Below are 19,940 nucleotides of genomic sequence, written 5' to 3' on the forward strand. Positions count from 1 at the left end.
TCAGGTAAGACGAGGATATGTTGATTTGTGGCCAAGGCAATTAGACTTAGCCTGGGGCCCGTGGCTAATGTATCCTGTTTTCGGAAACCGAAAAAGTTTCCCAGGCACTGCCATGATCCTGTGATCACAGGCAAGGAAATGTTTGCTTTGCTTTCTTGGGCAAATGGAAAGTTTTCTCGCAATTGGAAAACTGTTTACTCATCTGACTGTTGTTGTTAGAGGCTGCCGAAAGTTTGGCCAACAAATCTGGACAGCTGAACCAGTTTGACAATCAAATTCTAGGCAAAACAAATTTTCCAAGGTGCACTGCGCATTTGTGTTGTGTTGTGTTGTGTTGTGTTGGACTTTATCTGTGCCAATTTCTTCTGCCAGGCAAATTACTGGCACAAAAAGAGAGCAACTTTGGCCATGTTGCCATAGCTGTTATTACACATTTGCATTGTCGAGTTCCGGCAGTGCAACTTTTTGGGGGCTCACAAAATGCCAAATTAAATGTGTTGCAAATTGAATTCGAAATGTGTTTGCTCGGAAAATGGAAGTGCATTAGAGGCCCCGGGGTTGCTAACGCAACCTATGGTAAAAATGCATGCCCGCATTAAGTTTACTAATTAACAACATGCAGTTCGGTGAGCGGATCCCAAGTCAGAGCCAGATTTAGGCTTAATTAATATTTGATTTGATGATTTGAGTAAGGATTCTGGTTCTTCGCCAGCGGCATGCATCCCACCCATGAATTTGTAGCGATTCATTAGCATTCAAGAGGACGCCGAAAGTATCGTGTGTGCAACTGCAGCTACGAATATGGCCAGAAATAAATATACATATATGTTTTCCCCCCCAGGAAAACCCTTTCAGCAGCCGTGCTTTGAGCTATAAATAAGAACAACAGTGCGACATTTTCAAGGACATTTTCCTTGCCCAGCTGGCCAGTGCCGCTGTGGAATTCGGTTTGTTTTTTCTGCTCGTCCTTTGGGCTGGGGAAATTTATACGACTTGCTAAAATTGCACATAAATTAAATTTATGTTTTATGAGCGTTGTCCTTGCCGCTGTCCTATTCCCCCCTATTCACCCACCCCCCTTGCTGTCCGGTTGTGTTTTGTTTTGGTTAAGTTTTCGCTCAGCTTTTCTTGTTTTTCCAGTCTCATCCCGGGTTTTCCTCTTCGTTTTTGGGGCCTAGTCCTGGTTCTAAGTTTGGTTCACGTGCCGGAAAATCGCATTTATTTAATACGCACAGTAAATTTTCAGCACTTCAGCACTTGGAACTAAATAGACGCACATTTAGTGCCGCCCCGATAGCTTTTCCTGCCCTCCACCACCCGCACCCCCCGCAGTTTTTCCGATTTTCCCAGTCTGTCTGAGCCCCTACATGACATTAATAATTCACTTTGCGCAGTCAATTTGGCCAAATCGCTTTGGCTATTCGAGAGAGCAAAAGTCCGGCCTTATTTTATTTTTTTTGTTTGTCTCTTCCCGTCGCTGATGTTGATGTTCATTATTTTTAAACGTTGCTGACAGTTGTAAATCTGTCAGGCTTATTAACCGTTAAACGTCACTTAACTGTCATTCGTTGGCCATAACAATTCGACGCGAGCCGAGAGCTGCGGGCCAAGCAAATGGACTCCGAACTCCGAACGCCGAACACCGAAATCGGATGTCCTGCGAGGAAAATATGTGCATAATTCTGCACCAAAAGTTGTACATAAATTGTATGGCTCAGAGGGTGGGGGTGGGGAGGGGAAATGCCAATGGCATTAAGTAATGAAAGCGTGGGACTTTTCCCGCCAGCCGTAATTATTTTGCTCGTCTTTATTACATTTAAATGCCAATTTATTGCCTTCGATTAAATTATGCCCCCTGCCCCCCGCCCCCGGCAAGGAAAATCGTGTGAAATATATTATGGAAATGATTCACTGTTTCGCCCAGCATAAACATCAGAATCAGCCTACACAGACTTTTACGTTTTGTGGGCTTACCAAGGGATAAAGACCTCGGTCTGATCAAATATGGAATACGTTTTTGTGGGCCGCAACACAATCGAACTGGTTAATAAATACAAAACACAAAGACTGACTCTCTTCATTCGGGGCTTAAAAGGCCTTTTGTGTTTATAACAATTCCAAGCCGCTTTTTTCGCTTTTTTTTGGACTTTACCAAACCCATTAGAGGGGTTTATTTCATTAAAAGCCCAACAACGAGCATTTGAAGTCGGAAAATAGCATTTCCCTATGCAGTGCCGACAGGAGTGAAACAAATACATTTTCATAAATCTGGCAGCACTTTAATAATTTCCGCTTATCTCTCTGCTACGAGCAGCTTGTTGTTTTTATGGGCCTGACCGCTTCTGCTCCGACTTTCCCATTTTATAAATCGCTTGACACAGCAACAAGCGGCAAGCGGCAAGGATCGGCCCAAGTACAAAACTAAACAATGCAGGCTCAGTGTGGCAATCAGATCCAGAGGCGGAGGCTACTTTGTAGCCATGTCTGTGGCATCAGAGTCGGAAAATACAGGAAGAAAAAAATAGAGGAAAAGAGGAAATGGGGAAATGGGGAGGGATATTCGTACGTACATATATAGAGGAATATGAAACATGGCAATAAATATTGTGCAGGCATTAAACGCTGCCTTATTTCACTTGCAAGTTGCTGTGTGTGAGTCTGTGTGAGGAAGCATTGAACTGCCGGCTTGTATCTGTGAGCTTGTATCTGTGAGCTTGTTCGGGCTTTCCACTTTCGAGTGGCAGTAGCAGCTTTTCTTCGACAGGCATTTCCACACCATTAAATTGACAATGCAATAAAATAGCCCTGGGCCAGATGCTAGCCGACTGACTGACTGAAGTGCGTTGCATACTTCCAGGACTTTCAGGACTTTCTCGACTTCTCGCCCGTCCAGGACTCTCGGGCAGGGGCATTAATAACACAAACAAACATTCATCTCCTGGCGGGGAGCGGCTGGTCTACAACCGCAGTGCTTTACACGCCAAATTAAGTAAACTAAATGGTTACAAATAGCTAGCCACGCCCCGATTTCCACCGCCCTCTTACTCTTTTTCACACTGAGGGAAAATAAACAACTATTACAACTATCTTGAATATTTGGTCAGAGTTCTTGCATTCTCCTGAGCACTATTTATCATCTTTTATTTAGATTAAATGCCTTGTTTTTCTCTCTGCATTATCAATGAAGCACATTTGTATGCAAAGCCAGTGCAGTATTTCAAAAAGCGATCCGAGCGTCGGCTGCCAACTCATTGCCAGATATCTCTTAATTCTTAAGTGAAGCGGTGCATTCGAGCATTCGAACATTGGAGCATTGGAGTTGCAAGTGCGAGTGTGAGTGCCTCAAAGGGAGCAGAACCTCCGACTTCTCGGACTGCCTAAATATTTCAGCACACGAAACAAGCAAATCGTTTAGTGCGCCCAACTTCCGTTTGGTGAAAGGCAACGGAAACGCTGCCAGTTGGCCCACACACACACACACACACATGCTCAGATAGCCAGGACATGCAATCACTGCTACTGAGCATGTGTGTGTGTGTGTGTGTGTGCTGCACATAATCGCAGCTCACTGCCCATCGAGGCACTTGCAATATGTCAGCCCACAGGAGGACGACGACTGGCTGGCCAAGATACCAAAACGAAAACGAGTCCGAGCACCACTTTCATGAGCCCTGGCAGCGGCCATCGACCATCGCCCATCGCCCATCGTCCATCGTCCATCGCCTATCCACCATCTAAAATCGACCAGCCAACCTTCCGACCATCTGACCAGCCGACATCCGATGGCCAACACTTTCGACGGCTTTTGTCGGCCTGGCCGACGGGAACAACAACGGCCATACAAAAGGAGCCGGCAAGATGAAGCCAAGCAACTTTACATGCAGGTCCAAGAGGTGTTGAAAGCAATTGGCGTTAGAAAAATGCATTCAGCACCACTCACACTCAAAACACTGAGCAAAACCCAACTACAGCAAAGAAGTTTATATAAATTATAAATGTTAGCCTTCTAGTATGCATATAATAGTCGAAAAGAGTGAAATAGTTAGTACTTCTGCTATTGAAAATAAGAAGATGCATGAATATATTTCGGAATTGGTATACCAAATACAGCTCATTTTCGCACAGTGCGCTCACATGAAGAGGGCCAAAACGCATCGAGGCGTTGACAGCGTCGACGAGAGTGGGGTTATAAAATGGGGGGGGAGGGGCAGAGGATGGCAATAAAAGGATGTGCTGGGGAAAACCAAACGTGCCTAAAAATGCAGAAATTTCCTAGCTTGCAAAGCGTGAAAAGATAGTTTGCCATCAGCACTAAAGACCGCTCGACGAACGCCGACTTTTCCCCTGGAAAAACACTCCCAGTCCACTGATTTTCCGCATTTCCCAAGTCAAACCCCCCGGCTTCAGACCAACACTTTTCCCGCCTTGTGGGCGTGGCCTGGTAACGCGAAAAAAGGTAATTTCTCTTTGAAGAGCTTGACGCTGGTGGTTGGGAGAGGGGGCGAAAATGAATGGCTAGAGGCTGGCTGGCAAGGAGCTGCCTCTGCGTGTGTGTGTGTGTGAGTGTGTGTGTGTGTGTGGGTAATGATTTTCCATACACAATTTGTGTGGCTCCAATATGCAAAATAGAAGACCATAAAAGTCAGCCGCCTCCCAGAGGTGTTAATTTGCAGGAAATTTCGGGATGGGATCAAGTTTAGGGGCTAGAAAAAGAATTGTGGCTGGTTGACAGTTTGCTACACCGAAACAAATGATTGCTGATGACAAAGGTCTATACTTTCTTAAAGGCCTGGATTTTTTCTAGTGTACACTAGTGTTGTTGGCCCTTAATAAGTGCAGCCAAAAAGGGATAAGGCTTAAGATGTCCGTGGAAATGCTTGACTTATGCTGATATGGCAACCGTTTTTAGGCAGCTTGTTAGTGGGCCAAAAAAAAAAAGAAGAAAACACATTTCCAGCGATGGCTGGGACTGGAGCCAGCTTGATTGGACACGACGATGATTGGAGCCGGATTGATTATTTCTCAGGGCAATTTAAGTGGCAGTCAAACAGTGCTCCGCCGTATCCATCATCTCCTTCAGAACGGAGCGAAACGGATCGGATCGGAAATTGCTCCCCATGCAGCGTTTGCCGCCGAAAAGTTAACTATTCGCCATAATCGAAATGACAGGAAAGCATATTTCGCTTTCTATTTCCAGGCCTACACTGTCAGCCCCCAGGAGCATGCCCTCAGGTATCGTTGTCAAAAATAACAACATCAACTCAACTAACTGCCAAAAAACAAAAAAGAGAAAAGATCAACATGCCGTGGAGAGGGAAGAGCCTCGGAGTAAATTACAAATTAAATCATAAAACGGAAGTGACAGCGTGCGCAGCACAGAGCACAGATTTGGATTTATTACGTGACCAGAAACATTAAACGTTTTGCCATTAACACACGCGCTTTGGGCCACAACTTGAAGCTTGGCTAAAAGGGCGGGGACAGTAGGATATAGTGTGCAAGGACATGCCGTGTATTTCTATCTCTATCTGTATCCGTATCTGTATCTCTAGCTGCGCCAGCTGACCATGCGAACTCAGTTACTCGCTTGGCCACGTTAATTGTTTCTGCCAGTGTGCATAGCACTAATGAGGGTTTAAGTTAATAATATTTTATTATATGAACGAACAGTTTAAAAACTTGTCTCGACTGTAATCGATACCCCGCTTCTCCATGTCAGCTAGTAGTACTTCAAAGAAGCCCATTGTTTGGCTGCCAATTATTTCGAGCATTGCCATTACTTGTAGAAAGCAAACAGCTAATAAATTATGCATTTGGCCAAACACTTTCAGGCCCAAAGAACTTTGTTTTGCGGTTGCCAATGACAACGCGGCGCGGTGGGGTAGCCAATTATTTTGGGCTTCTTTATCGGAGCTGAGGAATCCGGCAGTCCAGTCGCTCATTATCCACTTTATGCATCAGTTAATGCCAGGCAGTAAAACTCGTTTGTCGCTCCGTGTGATTTGTCAAGCACAAAAGAGCACCGGCCGAGGTATAAAGTAATTTCCATTTAATTGACATAATTGCGCACACTTCACATATTTAATCAATTGTCAAAGCAACACGCACACACACGTAGTTGAGTGTGCAGCCATACCACACCATACCACACACACTCTACACACACACACACTATCGCAATTGTCTGTTGCTCACTTTGCCGTTAAGCTGACAATGACAGAAATGGCAATTTTATTGGCAGGCTCCGGCTAAATGGCCACTGGCATAGATAAATATTTGTTGGCTTGCCAAAGCGCGCCACACACGCACACCCCACACACACACACCACACACACAAATGCGATGGCGAGGTGAGGGTAGGGTAGGGGGGTGGGGTCCCAACACGTTCACACTGCCGAGCCAAAGCTTTCACTCAAATGTCACTTATCGCCTCACCGACAACACACACGCACAAACACACACACATACATACACACACAAACGTCCAGCACTCGAACTTCAACATCTGTTTACCATACATCCCAATATGTGTGCCATTATGCACTGGGCGAAAATGTGCGCCTCAAGTATTAATTGAACTTAAAAAGGACATGCTAAATACATTCCATTGGTATCTAATGCTTAACTTAAGTTACTGATATCAAATGCATTTCGCTGCTCCTTGAACCGAGTTCTAAGTTTTATTTAATGAACAACCCATTTTTTTTGTGTGCAAATTTGTTTTAGACTTTGTGGCTTCGAGCACAGAGATCCATGCCATGATGACAGACAATCCCGGCAGGATCTGGTGGCTGTTCAAATATATTTAACGAGGGCCTCCCGATTATGTAGGTTATATATGCGTAGATACAATACAATACAAAGTGCGTGCGGAGCAAAAAGCCCACTGTGCTGTTAATTACCCGACATGAGTGCATAAATATGGCTCAAGTCGAAAGACCCTGCGCACACAACTCAAGGACCTCGCACTCTGGACTCCGGACCGCGAGCATCCTGGCCAGGAAAATTCAAAAATGGCCAGAAGCTGCGGCAGCGGCTTGCAGTAATTATGCATTACGATTCATTATGGCGACGATTGCGGCCACAAAAGGCGACGCCGGCCATTTAAGGCTCAATCAGCGAGCGACCGCAACAAAAGCGGCTGCCCAGAAGGCGAAAGAAAATCACTTTAATTACGATTAATTAATGGCGCTTTAAATGGCCAATGCAGCGTAAGTCGTTGCAATGCATTCATTGCCGTAATGAGCGAGGCGGATGCATATTTTCCGGATCCTGTCACTTGCCACATGCAAGGACACACTCCACACTCGCCGCCCAAAAGTGTCCCGAGCAGCAGCTCAAGTTCGGACCCTTTGAAACTAGCCGAAAACTAAATTTCAAGGCTCATTGCGTGCACATAATGTGGCCAATGTGGATGAGGTCCTGCCAGGACCCGTTGCGATGTTCAGTGAACCTCACTAATGGAGCGGTCGGTCACACACAAACACACACATGCACACGAATCCAATGCCAAAAAGTTTGACTTTGTTTGGACGGACGTCTGATGGCCGGTCTTCAAGGATTCAAGGATCAAGGAATGATGAGAGGTCTAGGCGAATTTGCATATGAAATACAAAAACGTTAATGATGCGTAAAATGATTCTGTTAGCTTGTAAAATTTGCAGGCACCGCCACGCCCACCCAAAAGTCGGGCCATAAATGAATGAGCACATTTTTGTGTAAGTCACTTGTTAACCTGTTGATAAATTTATGTCCCAGCATGCGAATTTCACACGCGTTTGATTATCGATTGGCAAAAGAGCACACAACCCCCAACTTCCTTAAAAAAAAGTGGGTGGGAGAATATTAAAAACCAGCGCAAATCACATGCAAAATTATGAAAAACGAGCTCCAGACAAGAGGTCCCAAAGGCGTTGGCCCCGCCGGCTAAAACAGGTGAAAAGCGGGCAAAACGAATGCGAATGAGTCTGGCGGGAAGCATAAATCATTCAAATGCGAAAATCAGTTAAAGCATAATGCGGCTATAAGCATGTCTGTCTGTTTGCGCTGGGAAAACAATCAAATAAAAGGCTGTGCAGTGGAAAAGCAGGCGAAAAGCCATAGATCAATGTCGCTGAATCTATGAATTTATGTGGAATTAAACCAAATCGAATTATTTAAATTTAGCTTTAGCAATGTGTACAAAATTTTTTAAATAAATCTAAATGTTTTTTGATTATTTTAAAAACCATTTCATTGCGAGCATTTTCTTTACGTGCACACTTTGTTTATCCAACTTTGGCTAATGAAATCTGAGGATGATTTCGTTGGCTTCTGGACTTGAATTTTAATTGCCGCCCATCGATGATAATTCCAAGAAACGTAAACAGATAGTGCTGTGTATAATTTAGCCATGCTTTAATGCCATTGAGCGGCTTTTATAATTTATGGCCATAAAATGAACTCACCGATTTACCCGTTTTGGTGGCCATGATTTTTGGACGCGGCGCGTCATGTGACAGCGGCTACATGAATAATTTAAGTGAAAGTTACAACTTTTGACAACAAATCCAGTGACTAATTAAAGCCAACGTCGGATTTATGTGTCAAGCGTTTGTCAAGCCATCCAGCGGACTGACTGTCACGGCTGGCAGCCAGAAAGTTGCCACCAACTTTGCGCCCCTCTCCGCGATTTTCCCAGGACTTGCCCCATGCCCCATGCACTGTGCACCATCCTTTTTCATGCGGCACACGCTACTGAAATGCAGCTGTGCGATTAAATTAATAACTGCAAAGGATTAAAAAACTAACAGCCATGGCAAGGACATGGCGCCAAGCCAGCTGCTCCTGCTCCCCCCTCATCCTGCGTTCAAAAAAAGTAACTTTCACTGCAGCTAAGCTCTCGCAGGCTGAGTTTGCCCCTTGTTGTCAAGGGTAGGGGGAGGGGCTGGTCCCCAAGCTCTCATTTGCATAATATTTACTTATGAGCCGCCTCCTAGCCGCCTCCCAGCCGCCACGCCCCCGAGCAGCAGCGTGGAGGAAAATAATTTGCTAAATTATGTCTTAAATAGTTAACAAAGTTTGCACGAAAATGTGCGGACCTTTCTTGGCCAGCAGATCTCCCAGCGATGAGGTAAACAAAGCGCGCTGCACGCTCCCCCAATTCTGTAGTTGCACGCCAAGAAAAGCATCTTGTTTTTCAGAAAGGTAAATACACAACAACAGCCTAACATAACTTATCAAACATGGCATTAACTTGCGTTAGTCCTCTAAAAGGTTTTCCTATATCTAACTGTCTATCTATAACTGTTTACTGCTCTCTCGTTTTTAGCTTGCTCTAAAATATATTTTAAAATTGATATTTTATGCGCTGCTCCCAGCTGCTTTTGCTCAATGTTGCCGCCAGTGTAAAAGCTCATCCCAGGCAGCAGTTGCAGCTTAGTCCTTGTTAATTTACTCCGGCTCCCCATCATCGCCGTGGGACAAACAATGGCTTTGATGGAGCAGCCAGCTCCGGCCAATGCAAACAAAGATCAGGACTGCAACTGCGACTGCAAACGACGTGACAAACAGCTCGCCCTTCGATGGTCGAAAACTTAAACTAATTCGCTTTAAGCGAGCTTCAGATGCAGTCAAACGGCTCCCAGTCCCCCCAAAGTCCCCCCAAGTCACCAAGCCCCTGCAATTTTCCGGCTTATCTTCACATGACGCCGGTTGGGTGGGGGTGGGGGGAAATCCTCACGTAGACCGACCCCCAATCGTAAATTTCGCCCCCGAAAACTTTCCATTAAGAAGCTCAAAAACAGATACGCAAAGTTCCGGAGTGCTCATCGCGGGGGCGCGACATTGGCCGTGCAACAAATCACGGCCCGAAAACTGAAGCCCCCCCATCTCCCAATCCCCCAATCCACCGATCCAAAAACCAGACCAGGCATAATGGAAATCCCGTTGAACCTGCCGCGCTGTCCGGCGGAAAATTCTGGGGGAAATGAGGAGAGCCCAAAAGGAAAGAAAGGAAAAATAGACGTTGCAGGAAGTGCACGCAGTCTGTTAGTCGGGAAACGAATATCATAATTTACTTTGTCACCCGCTGCGAATTAGCGTGCCAGCCATGTGTGTCTCCACAGTATATACAGATTTATATACATACATATATATATATATATATAAAGGCGACCAGCCACGCCCCTTGGGTGGGCAGGAGGCCGACTCAGCGTGGCGCTTAAAAAGCCGGAACATTTTAAACAAAAGCCGAGCTGAAGGCTCTCGAACTCCGACACTCCAAAAACTTTCGGCAAAACCACTTAAAAATTTTGTGTGCGCTGACTTTAACATACGATAAAGGGTCTGTCGGAGGGGGTGGGGGAGTTGGATTCGAGGGGGGGTGGATTTGGGTGGCAAGGGGGCGGTGCCAAAGACGAGCAGCCATTTCGGCATCTCCAGCCAGACAAATAAGCCACGTTGCAGGCTCAGATTGCAGTCGCTAAACGAGATGGCGGCCGCTCTTCCCGCGCTGCACTGGCAGAAAAAGCTACTAATATGAATATGAATATATGAATAGGGATAATACTGCAACTGCAATAATGTTCGCCATTAAATGACTAAGGTGGAATATCCAACAGATGAATTACTTATGATAAACAAATGTAGCACTGGTATAAAATATGAGTATACTTACTTGTAGTTAAGCCTCTTTAGAGTTTAGTTAGTTAGTTAGTTTTCGCTCAGTGCACCTCCTTCTGATCCAGCCAGTTGTGTGTGCTAGTCTGCGAGTTGGCCACAATGCAAATTAATAAAAAAGCATTTGAGGCTGAACATTTTTACCAGCTCGGCTAATAAATAACGCGACGGCGACAGCTTCATTTGTTTAAGTGCCTGACAGAGTGGAACCAAAAAAAAAGAGAAAAAATACCAAAGCAGCGTTAGAGCAAATAAATAAAGTAAAACGGCGAAGGAAAAGTAACGAAAGTTGGGGAGAGAGAGTGTCAGACGGCGTTTTAATCGCTCCATCAGCACGGTTCATGCATATTCAAATAAACGGCCCAAAATATCTCAATTTGGCTGGGGACTTAAGTGCACTATTTTGGGCCCCGGGCCACTGGCCACTGGCCACGCTGGAATTATGAAATCCATTTGTGTGGCCATAATTAATGGGCACATGGGCACACTTCGCACGGCTCAGTCAAGGATACAAGTAGTCAGGGATTCGAGGTCCTGCGGAGGAGATTGCCTCGGCATTAGCAGCCAACAAATTATACCTGATCGAATCGGAGCGCCACACTAATGCGAATAAAACATCCAATACTTTTTATGATGTTAGCCTGCCATGCGATTACGATACAGCAGCCAGCAGCAGCAGCAGACACACAATCCATTTGCAAAGTCATCACGTATACGCCACCGCGCACAGCTTTGCTCACTCACTCACATGCATTTAGATTGCTTCGCCTGCTCCGGCTGCTGATTTGATTTTTATTCGACCAGTGGACCAGAGCATTATTTCCGTTGTTATTTGCCATTATGACAATTCAGTTAGTCAAATTCCGTTACGGGCTTAAAACTAATTTGAGATTAAGTTCCCAGATTCCCAACCACTGGGGAGTTTGTTTTCTGCAAGCATTTTTGTGCATCAGCACACCCGAAGGCGGACGAGAGTAAAGGAAGTCGAAGGAAGCAAACGGAAAGCGAAAATGTAATAAGTGATTTACATGACTCGAAGGAATTCCACCGCAGGGCACATGAAATCGAGAAATCGTCGAGTCGCTGCCAGAAATCGATACTTCATTAAGATGTAACCGAAAGGCAATGGCAATGGCAATGGCATTCGTTGTGCCATAGACTCGCAGTTCGAACCGAGGAGAGTCAGGAAAGCAGAAAAGCAGGAAAGCAGGGCCTAACGACCACGCATCGTTGCCTTCTGCCGCTCCATGGCCTATCTAAATGGTTCAGATGACTGATACGAGAGTCGGAATCATACCATTCCCAGCAGGAGCTGGAGAGCTCCACTTGCTACTCCTGCTCCTCCTCGTTTAATGCCAGCCCCAAAACTCCATTCAAGGCGAACCCGCGTCGAGTGTTTTCGAGCCCTTTTATTGACCCCCAATATTTCGGCCCAACCGGAGTGACGAGCCCAATGAATGCCGTTGACAGGATGGCGGCTGAAAGGGCTTATGCACCCGGAAAAATCCCCATCTGCATAGCCAGAATCCCATATTTATGAAGGAACAACCACTTAAACGGGGGTAAATAATTATAAATGGCATATGCACTTTTTCAAACAGTATAAACACTTTTACTACAAATTCATTAAATATCATATTGCATAGTTTTCAAGCTACTATTTTTTTTGAAGTGCAGCATATCAATATGGCTGGCGGTAATAATTCACATGGGTCGACAGTATCACGGATTTATCTAACTGAATTTTTCATGCGCGAATTTCGGCCGCGTATCAAATGCTTGTCGGGGCCAAATTGAAAATTTGTGGCCTTTTTTAATGCTGTTGTCATATGTTGTCATATATTATGAAAATGTTCTGAAATGTTCGGCTCGCACTGGTCAGTCTGGGTGCTGGATCGCCTCAGTGCAACTATATTATAATGTTAATGGGCGCTGACCTTAAAATGCAGCCAGCATTTTGCCTATTGCAAAAACACATACATACGAGTATGTACATACGTGCATATATTTGGGATTTTAATTATTTAAGCTGGTGACAAAATGACAACAATCGAGAGACCCGCAAATAATTGCAGCGGAAATTGAAATTATGTTTTGCTTGGTCTAATTTTCAGTCGGCTTTGCGATTTGGTTTTCCATATTCGCTTGGTTAGCTGCAATTTAAATGTTGCCCTGCATTTAAGTTGCATTTTTAGGGGCTGGTCAAATAAATTTGGGGCTTTTATGTGGCTGACATCTCACTGGTTTAAAGCCGATTAGGTAGTCTATGCATTTCGGTACCATCAAAGGCTTACACGGGAATAATTAATGATCTTGCAACTTATATATACGAATATAGTACCAGATCAAAGTAATTTGTCCGCTGGAATTTCGAAAAACGTGCGTTTGCAGACTGCATGCTTATTTGGCTTTATGCTTTCGTTCCATTGTGTCATAAAATGGCATTTAGCTATGCACATGTATTGCCATTATAAGCAAGTTAGTATCGGACAATTTGGCTAACTTTGTTTAGTTTCCCCGCTACTTTCGACAATGGCACACGGTCGGCTCTTCATCTTGGCCTTGCTCTTGGCCACTTCCATGTGGCAAATTCAGCCTAGTGAAGGATCGGTGCAGTTGGTGCTGAGACTGTTTTATCACTGCTCCTCCGAGGAAATAGTTTCGCCTTGCAGGCCTTGTGAGAGATCCTGTGGAGGACGAGAAACCCAGGATTGTGCGAGGAACTGCGGTTATGGATGCATTTGCAAGACGGGCTGGATTCGCAGCAACAGCACCTGTATTCCAATGGCCCAGTGTGAGGAAATGGAGCTTTAAAGTGGCAAAAGCCAACAGGTTTTTCGACTTAATTACGAAGATCTAAAACTCAATTACAACATTTTTCCCCTGGATGAGCGAAATCAAATTTCACAACTCCCGCAGCGTTAATTGAAGATTCCTCAATAAAAACGAATGGAAAATGGAAAAGGGGAAAATGCAAACTCGTTAACCCATTAAACCAAACGCGGGACTCATGTTTGATCCCTGCTTCCTCTTTTTTTTGAAGCAGTGAATGGGATGGGGAAGGGGAGGGGAAAAGGAAAGACGCACATCCAGCGAAAAGCTATTAAGACATAAAACATTTCCAACACCTTCCCGGAACGCCTCCGAAAAGGGAAAAGCGTGGCGGCAGAAGGAAAACTCACACGGAGAAAAGAAATAGGAAGTAGCAGCAGAATGAAATGTTTCTAATTCAACGAAACGCATTTCAACGTAATGAAAATGGAGAAAAGGACCGACAGACAGCCACGCCCACAGTGCCGTTGACATTTTTTCGAACCTGCCGCTGACTGACAGCTGGAAAAGTGGGCTGGGAAAATGGTAGCCAGTTGTACGGGCTAAATGGGCTGCGGAGCGTGGGCGGAAGTGGGAGGAGGGGGTGTGGGTGGTGTTGGGCGGAGTCCAAGGACATGCGTCGCCTGGCTTTTCGTCATTGCCCTGCTCGCAACACTTTCCGCTTTTATTTTATAATATGAACAATTTCCTTCGTTCGCCTTTCCATTCGAATCGCTGCCACTTTCGTGAAAAATGCACTCCAAAACTTTTCAATTTGAGCAAAAGGAGCGTCTCGGTCTCGGATTCATCGCACACTGTCCTTCTTCTTCTTGTTGTTGTTGCTGCTGTTGTGTCGTCCTTGTCGCTAATGACAATACACTTGTACCTCGTCCTGAATGCGGATGTGTGTGCATGTGTGTGTGTGTGTGTGTGCGTGTGTCTGTGTGAGCGCGGATTTACGCTCTTTACTTATTTGATTTACGTTTCATTTCCGGCTGCCATATGCTGCCTCGCATACGAATTCAGCCAAGGAAGCAGCGTTTAGCTGCATCTCTGCAGAGAGAGAAAAGAGGCAGCGGTAATCGGGGGAGATTCATAAGTTTAATGGTAGCTTGTAAAATGTGTGAACAAATGTTCATCTAGATCTCAATAGATACTTCTTCCTGGGGGATAGTTTAACTAAGCTCAATGGAAATGTTGAAATGAATATAAAGTTATTACTCTCAACAGCATCCTATTACTTTGTAATTTAGTAATATATTTAGAAATTTACAATATTATTATCAAGGACAAGATAATCAACTTATTGAAAGTATGTAACTATTCATATCTAGTAGGCAGCTACTTAATTTTCCGTGCACCTGCGAGAGTGTGGCACTATGTTTGAGTGTGTGAGTTTTAAGGCGACACACACTAAAAGCCCGGTCCTGTTATCCCGCCTGCACTCTCACACACACACACACACAAGCACATGCACGTTATGCAATTATAACTTTTGTCGTTAGCAACTTTAAGCAACTTTAAACGTAAATTGCCGTCGTGAAGTAGCTTTTGGCGCACGCTCTTCAGCTCCGCTATTCACCATATACACACACACTCATACACACCCATACACACACAGGCGCACACACACAGAGGGTTATAGTTTGTTGTCGGCTTTGGAGCAAAGTGTGTGAAAGGTGTTTTATTGAATTAAGTGGGTTTAACGGGATTTCTATAATGCCGGCGACAGTCGACAGTGCTGCATATGTATTTATTGTAACTACACTTGCTAGTTTTGCAGCCCGGAAAAATCGCAGTCAGTTTGCTGGCACGGAAGCTGTGGCACTTATGGTTAAACTTTTCGTATGTAATGCATATTTCATTTAATTTTTTTCAAGAGTTGCCAAACCGAAAAATGTGCAAATGATGGCGAGTTTCGGCGCCGAAAGTTGTAAATTGTTTGGCAACAGTCGAGTGGCAGGCAGTAATTATGCAAATCAAGCTGAGGTGTTGCCAAATTCCGACAACAGATACGAGACGTATTAGCTAATCAGCCAAGTTAGCCGGAGTTCGGGCAGCCTGACCACAGCTACACTTCCGACCATAAACGTGTGGGCATTGCAGTTATAATTAATGGGAAATGCTTTCCCCCATTTTCCTTTCCATTCCTTTTCCCCCCCCCCGAAAGCAGCGAGCGTGCTGCATGCAAAACCCATTTCCACTCGAAAGCCTACTTCACTGCAGTTATTTCTCATGTTTCCAGCCGCACTTGATTGCCTTCAGCGTTTTTTTCCTGTTTCGGTTTTCGAGGGACATGCAAGGGCTTAATGTTCGCATTAGGTGCACCATTTACATTCGTATGTCGTGTTTGTATTTTGTACACAATGCGGGTTACCAGCGTTTTTAGTTTTAAATATCTTTTAAATATTAATAAGCCATTTAACTGCCACAACACGTTGATGCATGGGGCTCAATTAGGCTGCAAATAGCTCGAAATTGTTTGCTTAATAAACGTCATTCATCAAATCGACACGTGCTTTTTTTCGTCGACGCTTCGACAGCCGGCAAACACGCAAAGTTCGTGTCGATTTAACCCCACGACCCAAGACCGCCCGAAAATGCAGGTCAGTGGGGTCAAGGGGGCGTGGCAGGTCCTTGACAGCCAGCCAAGTAAACGAAACACTTTCGCCAAGTGCCTGGCTAAGTGAATTAATGTTGATTCGATTGTGGCATAATTTTTATTAATTTTCCACAGTCATGATCGCGCATCAAAGGCAACCTAATTTGCCACATGCCGCGGATCCCTCGAGGATTCCCATTCAATGCAATATTCTCGTCTGTTTGCAGTGGCACTTAGCATCGCAATTGACGTCCCGTCTGCATCCTGCACCCTTGCCGTCCTTTTGTCGTCCTTATAAAAAACAATATAAATATTAATGCTATTTGCGTAACAATTCAATTCGAGCGAGAGGGTTGGCAGATCGGCGTTCGGGGTGCGGGAAACACTTGGCTGCTTCACACGAACTCCACTTTGGAAACGGAAAAATGGGAAAACGAGCCATCGAGCCAACGGGGTGTTGCATATTAATCACGGGCACTGTCCGAGGTAGAAATGCCTTATATATCAGTCGCCATAAATTCACAAGCAACTGCACTGGGAAAAATTGCTCACACCATTAGGTTGACTTTCTAAAGAGGGGTTTTCTGCTTCTGAAGTGTTGATATCATTTCGAACCTATTGAATCTATGCCCAATCATCTTTGAAAAGTCATAAGAAGTTAAATATGTAAGTTGAAATTTGTGATCATTGAGCTAACATGTCTTTCTCTGCTTTAATGTGCATGTTTTTTTCGCAGTGCATTGGGCTGAAAAAAGTGCGTATGTCCTTTGAGGAGCCCGGAGTGCAACTCGATGGGCGGCTTAACTGCCGAGGGTTGCACTCGTTTTAGGTTGTAAGCCGATGGAAATACTTTAATCCACTTCACAGTGACACCGAAATTAAAACATACAAACGGGGCCGTAAACAACCCCGAAATTGTGGCAAAACGGGAAGGAATCACTGGTTGAATGGCATGGGGGCATTCAAATTGGCTGCTATCGCAATTATTCATGCGGCGGCGACATTCATAAAATGCGATGCCTCTGCATCGCGAGGCAGTTTCAGTTCAGTCCGTTAAGCCACCAATACACGTGCAGCTGCAAAGGACTTTCCTGGACTGACGTCACTTTGACAGTTGCAACACAAATGCAATTATCACTTTATTTTAAACGATTTATGTGCAACACGCCAAACTCGCACACACACGCACATACATACACACATGCATATGCACACATGCAGAGTACAGGACGCAGGACATGTAGACATGACAACGACGACAGCGGCAACCGGAAACGGAAATGGCAACAAGCGCAGCCACCAAACGAACGGCCCGATGTCCGCCGCCTGGGGAATGCGGTCAGAAAAGGTGTGTTCACGTTCGCCGGCATACAAATACAAAATACAAAATACCTGGGATAAAAATACAAAATAGTGGAAAACAGTGAAAAACACTGCCGTCGATGTTGTGTGGAAGGCAAGTTCTCTGCTTCGCGGTTTGTCACTTGGCGGCATTTCAAGTTAAAACCGTCGGCTTACAAGGGTTAAATTAATACGAGTATTAATGCACGCAAATTGGCAATAAAGGGGAATTAAGCTAGCAACGTTGTATCAATGGGCAATAGACTAGTAAATTGAATATTCTCAACAATAATTTCTGTGTAAAAATCTATTACATTTTCGACAAGTTAGTAACATATTTGTGCATGGAATGCGTATATCTCTTTATCAGAATCAATTCATCTTTAAACAATGCTGAAGGAAATTCATATTGTTTCTATATTGCTCATTCATGCCTGAAATCTGAAATACCTTAGCAAATGCGAGGAGCAGAGCAAAATGAAAACTACGTAATATTCAAGGAGATTCGAAAAAGAGATATGCTTCTGCAATAAATAAAACCAAATTGCTTACTGCCCTCTGTGAGATGGCCGAAAATACCTTTGGCTTTTATTTGGCAAGGAAATCGTACGCTTGGCTTGTCTACAATTTCAACAGCCCATCAAGTGCAGAGTTCGGACTTTAAAGTTTCCAGCATTAACAATGTCAATTTACTTTCGGGGCCATTCCCTGTGGTATTTGGCCAGCCAGGCGAGTGTAATTTAGGACATACATGTCCATCTTGACAAGCTCGAATTCAGATTTGCCATCGACTGTGCACTTGGTCACTTATCGTCCTGCTTATCAATATTGTATTTGATGTGGAACTTCGTTTGGTCCTGCAATTGCAGCAGATTTTCATGAATGGCAGGCGGCTTTTTTAGTTATGCGACGCTGACTTATTGAAATTGACAGAAGGTTAATGGCGTTGAATGACGCTGAAATTGAGGCAGCAGCTCTGGCAATTTAACACCCCGCTGGGCAGTCAAAAAAAAGAGGGCGGCAAGCGGGAATTGGCTTGGGGGGCGGGGCAGGACCTCACCACATGACAGCGATTCGCAACGGCCGCTTAGAGTTGTGAGCTGTGGAGAGCGGGAGATTTGCGATAAAAAATGATTGCACATGCGAGCGTTTTGGCTCGAAATTGCAGCATTTGCGGCATGGAAATATATTTAGATGTATATGGACGGAGATCCAGTATAGATAAATTGGAATCCGAGGGGGTGAGTCTGGTGAGACAATCGCGCACCCTCCGCCCTGGATTTGCACTTGCCGGTTCGGTTCGGTATTGGATTTGGTTTTGCCTTTGCATTTGGCGGGTTATCAGTGGCCCGGCCATAAATCACTGTCAAGTGTCATTCGCCCACGAAGCAGCAGCAGCAGCATCAGCACGGCATCCTTTATCCTTTAGCCCTGATCCCAGCCGAGGAGGAAACTTTTGCACATCCCCATCTATGCGCTACATGTAGATAATATAGCGAGCGGTATCAACTTACCACGAACATGTGCTCGGGGGCAGAAAGGTGCAGTGCCGGAAGCTGCAGCAGCCACTCAAATGCGACCCAGGACATGGAAAATGCCTGACTCGGGCTGGGGAATGGGAAAAAATCGAAAAAGTTGCTAATTAAAGTTTGTGCTCGCAGGGCGGGCCCTGAACTTCGCCCCCTTGAACTTCCGGCCCCCAGCGAAAGTGTTATCCCCAATGTCATCTGCAATTGCGAGAGCGACTCAGTGCACTGAGAAACTAAGTCCAGACTTTTTAAAAATTTATGTGGTTAAAAGTTAATAATAGTTTCAGTTGAACAGCGAATGTCAATTGTTTAAAGGAAGTACATAAATCCTATATTGCTTCCAATCAATTCAAAATAATACATTCTTTGGATTTATGATATATGTATATATTTCCATTGGCATTTAGACTATAAGCATTTGACCTGATTTACTGCAGCACTCTCTGTTTCTGTGTACTTTCCCCCATTTGTTGAACGCAGCTTGCATTCGTCACGCATTGGTTGGCATTTCGCTGCGCTGTCTGTTGGCGAAAAACCGCAGAGCGAGTGAGCGAGTGAGTTAGTGACTTTCCCTACCCTCCGATGCCATGGCTAATTTCCGCTATTGTTCATAATTTTTATTGCGCTTGTTGCGAATTAGTTTCGGTTTCGCCCGACGCCCGACACCCAACGCCAGATCTCGATCCCTTATCAATGTTGCAATTTTTTGCAATTTAAAATTTGTTATAAATCGTCGCTGGTTGAGTTTAGGGGTTGATCCTTGCTCTTGTCCTTGCTCCCTTTTTTGAGAGGCGTTGACAACGGCAACAACAAGAAGTGCCTGCGATTACAGGACTGCGAACATTGCATTGCTTCCTGACTTCCCGAAGGGTGGGTTTTCAGCTCTTCCTTTCGCAACTTCAGTTGCATCAGGATGTGGCTGGTGGGGGTGGGTATCTTCGCCGTCCTCATAGCCATCAAATTGTGGGCAATTGACCGGATCGAGGGGCGTGGCCATC

At 44.9% G+C, this 19,940-nt stretch overlaps 3 protein-coding genes across 4 annotated transcripts in view; 2 read left to right on the top strand and 1 right to left on the bottom strand.

The window, feature by feature from the left end:
- Positions 1-19,940, top strand: part of LOC122621232 (tyrosine-protein phosphatase 99A) — a 234,771-nt gene that overhangs the window by 104,708 nt on the left and 110,123 nt on the right. The gene's annotated exons all lie outside the window — the stretch shown is intronic.
- The window catches only part of LOC122621233 (uncharacterized protein C2orf42 homolog), a 174,188-nt gene that overhangs the window by 39,323 nt on the left and 114,925 nt on the right, over positions 1-19,940 (bottom strand). For both annotated transcript variants that reach the window (XR_006326200.1, XR_006326199.1), the window contains exon 6: positions 10,658-10,854. The gene's annotated coding sequence lies outside the window, so the exon portion shown is untranslated. The remainder of the gene's footprint in view (positions 1-10,657; positions 10,855-19,940) is intronic.
- Positions 13,146-13,659, top strand: LOC122621239 (chymotrypsin-elastase inhibitor ixodidin). Its single transcript, XM_043799046.1, has one exon. It carries the CDS (start codon positions 13,192-13,194, stop codon positions 13,471-13,473), a length of 282 nt encoding a protein of 93 aa, XP_043654981.1. The 5' UTR covers positions 13,146-13,191; the 3' UTR covers positions 13,474-13,659.

This window comes from Drosophila teissieri, chromosome 3R, assembly GCF_016746235.2.
Source record: "Drosophila teissieri strain GT53w chromosome 3R, Prin_Dtei_1.1, whole genome shotgun sequence".
Lineage (NCBI taxonomy): Eukaryota > Metazoa > Arthropoda > Insecta > Diptera > Drosophilidae > Drosophila > Drosophila teissieri.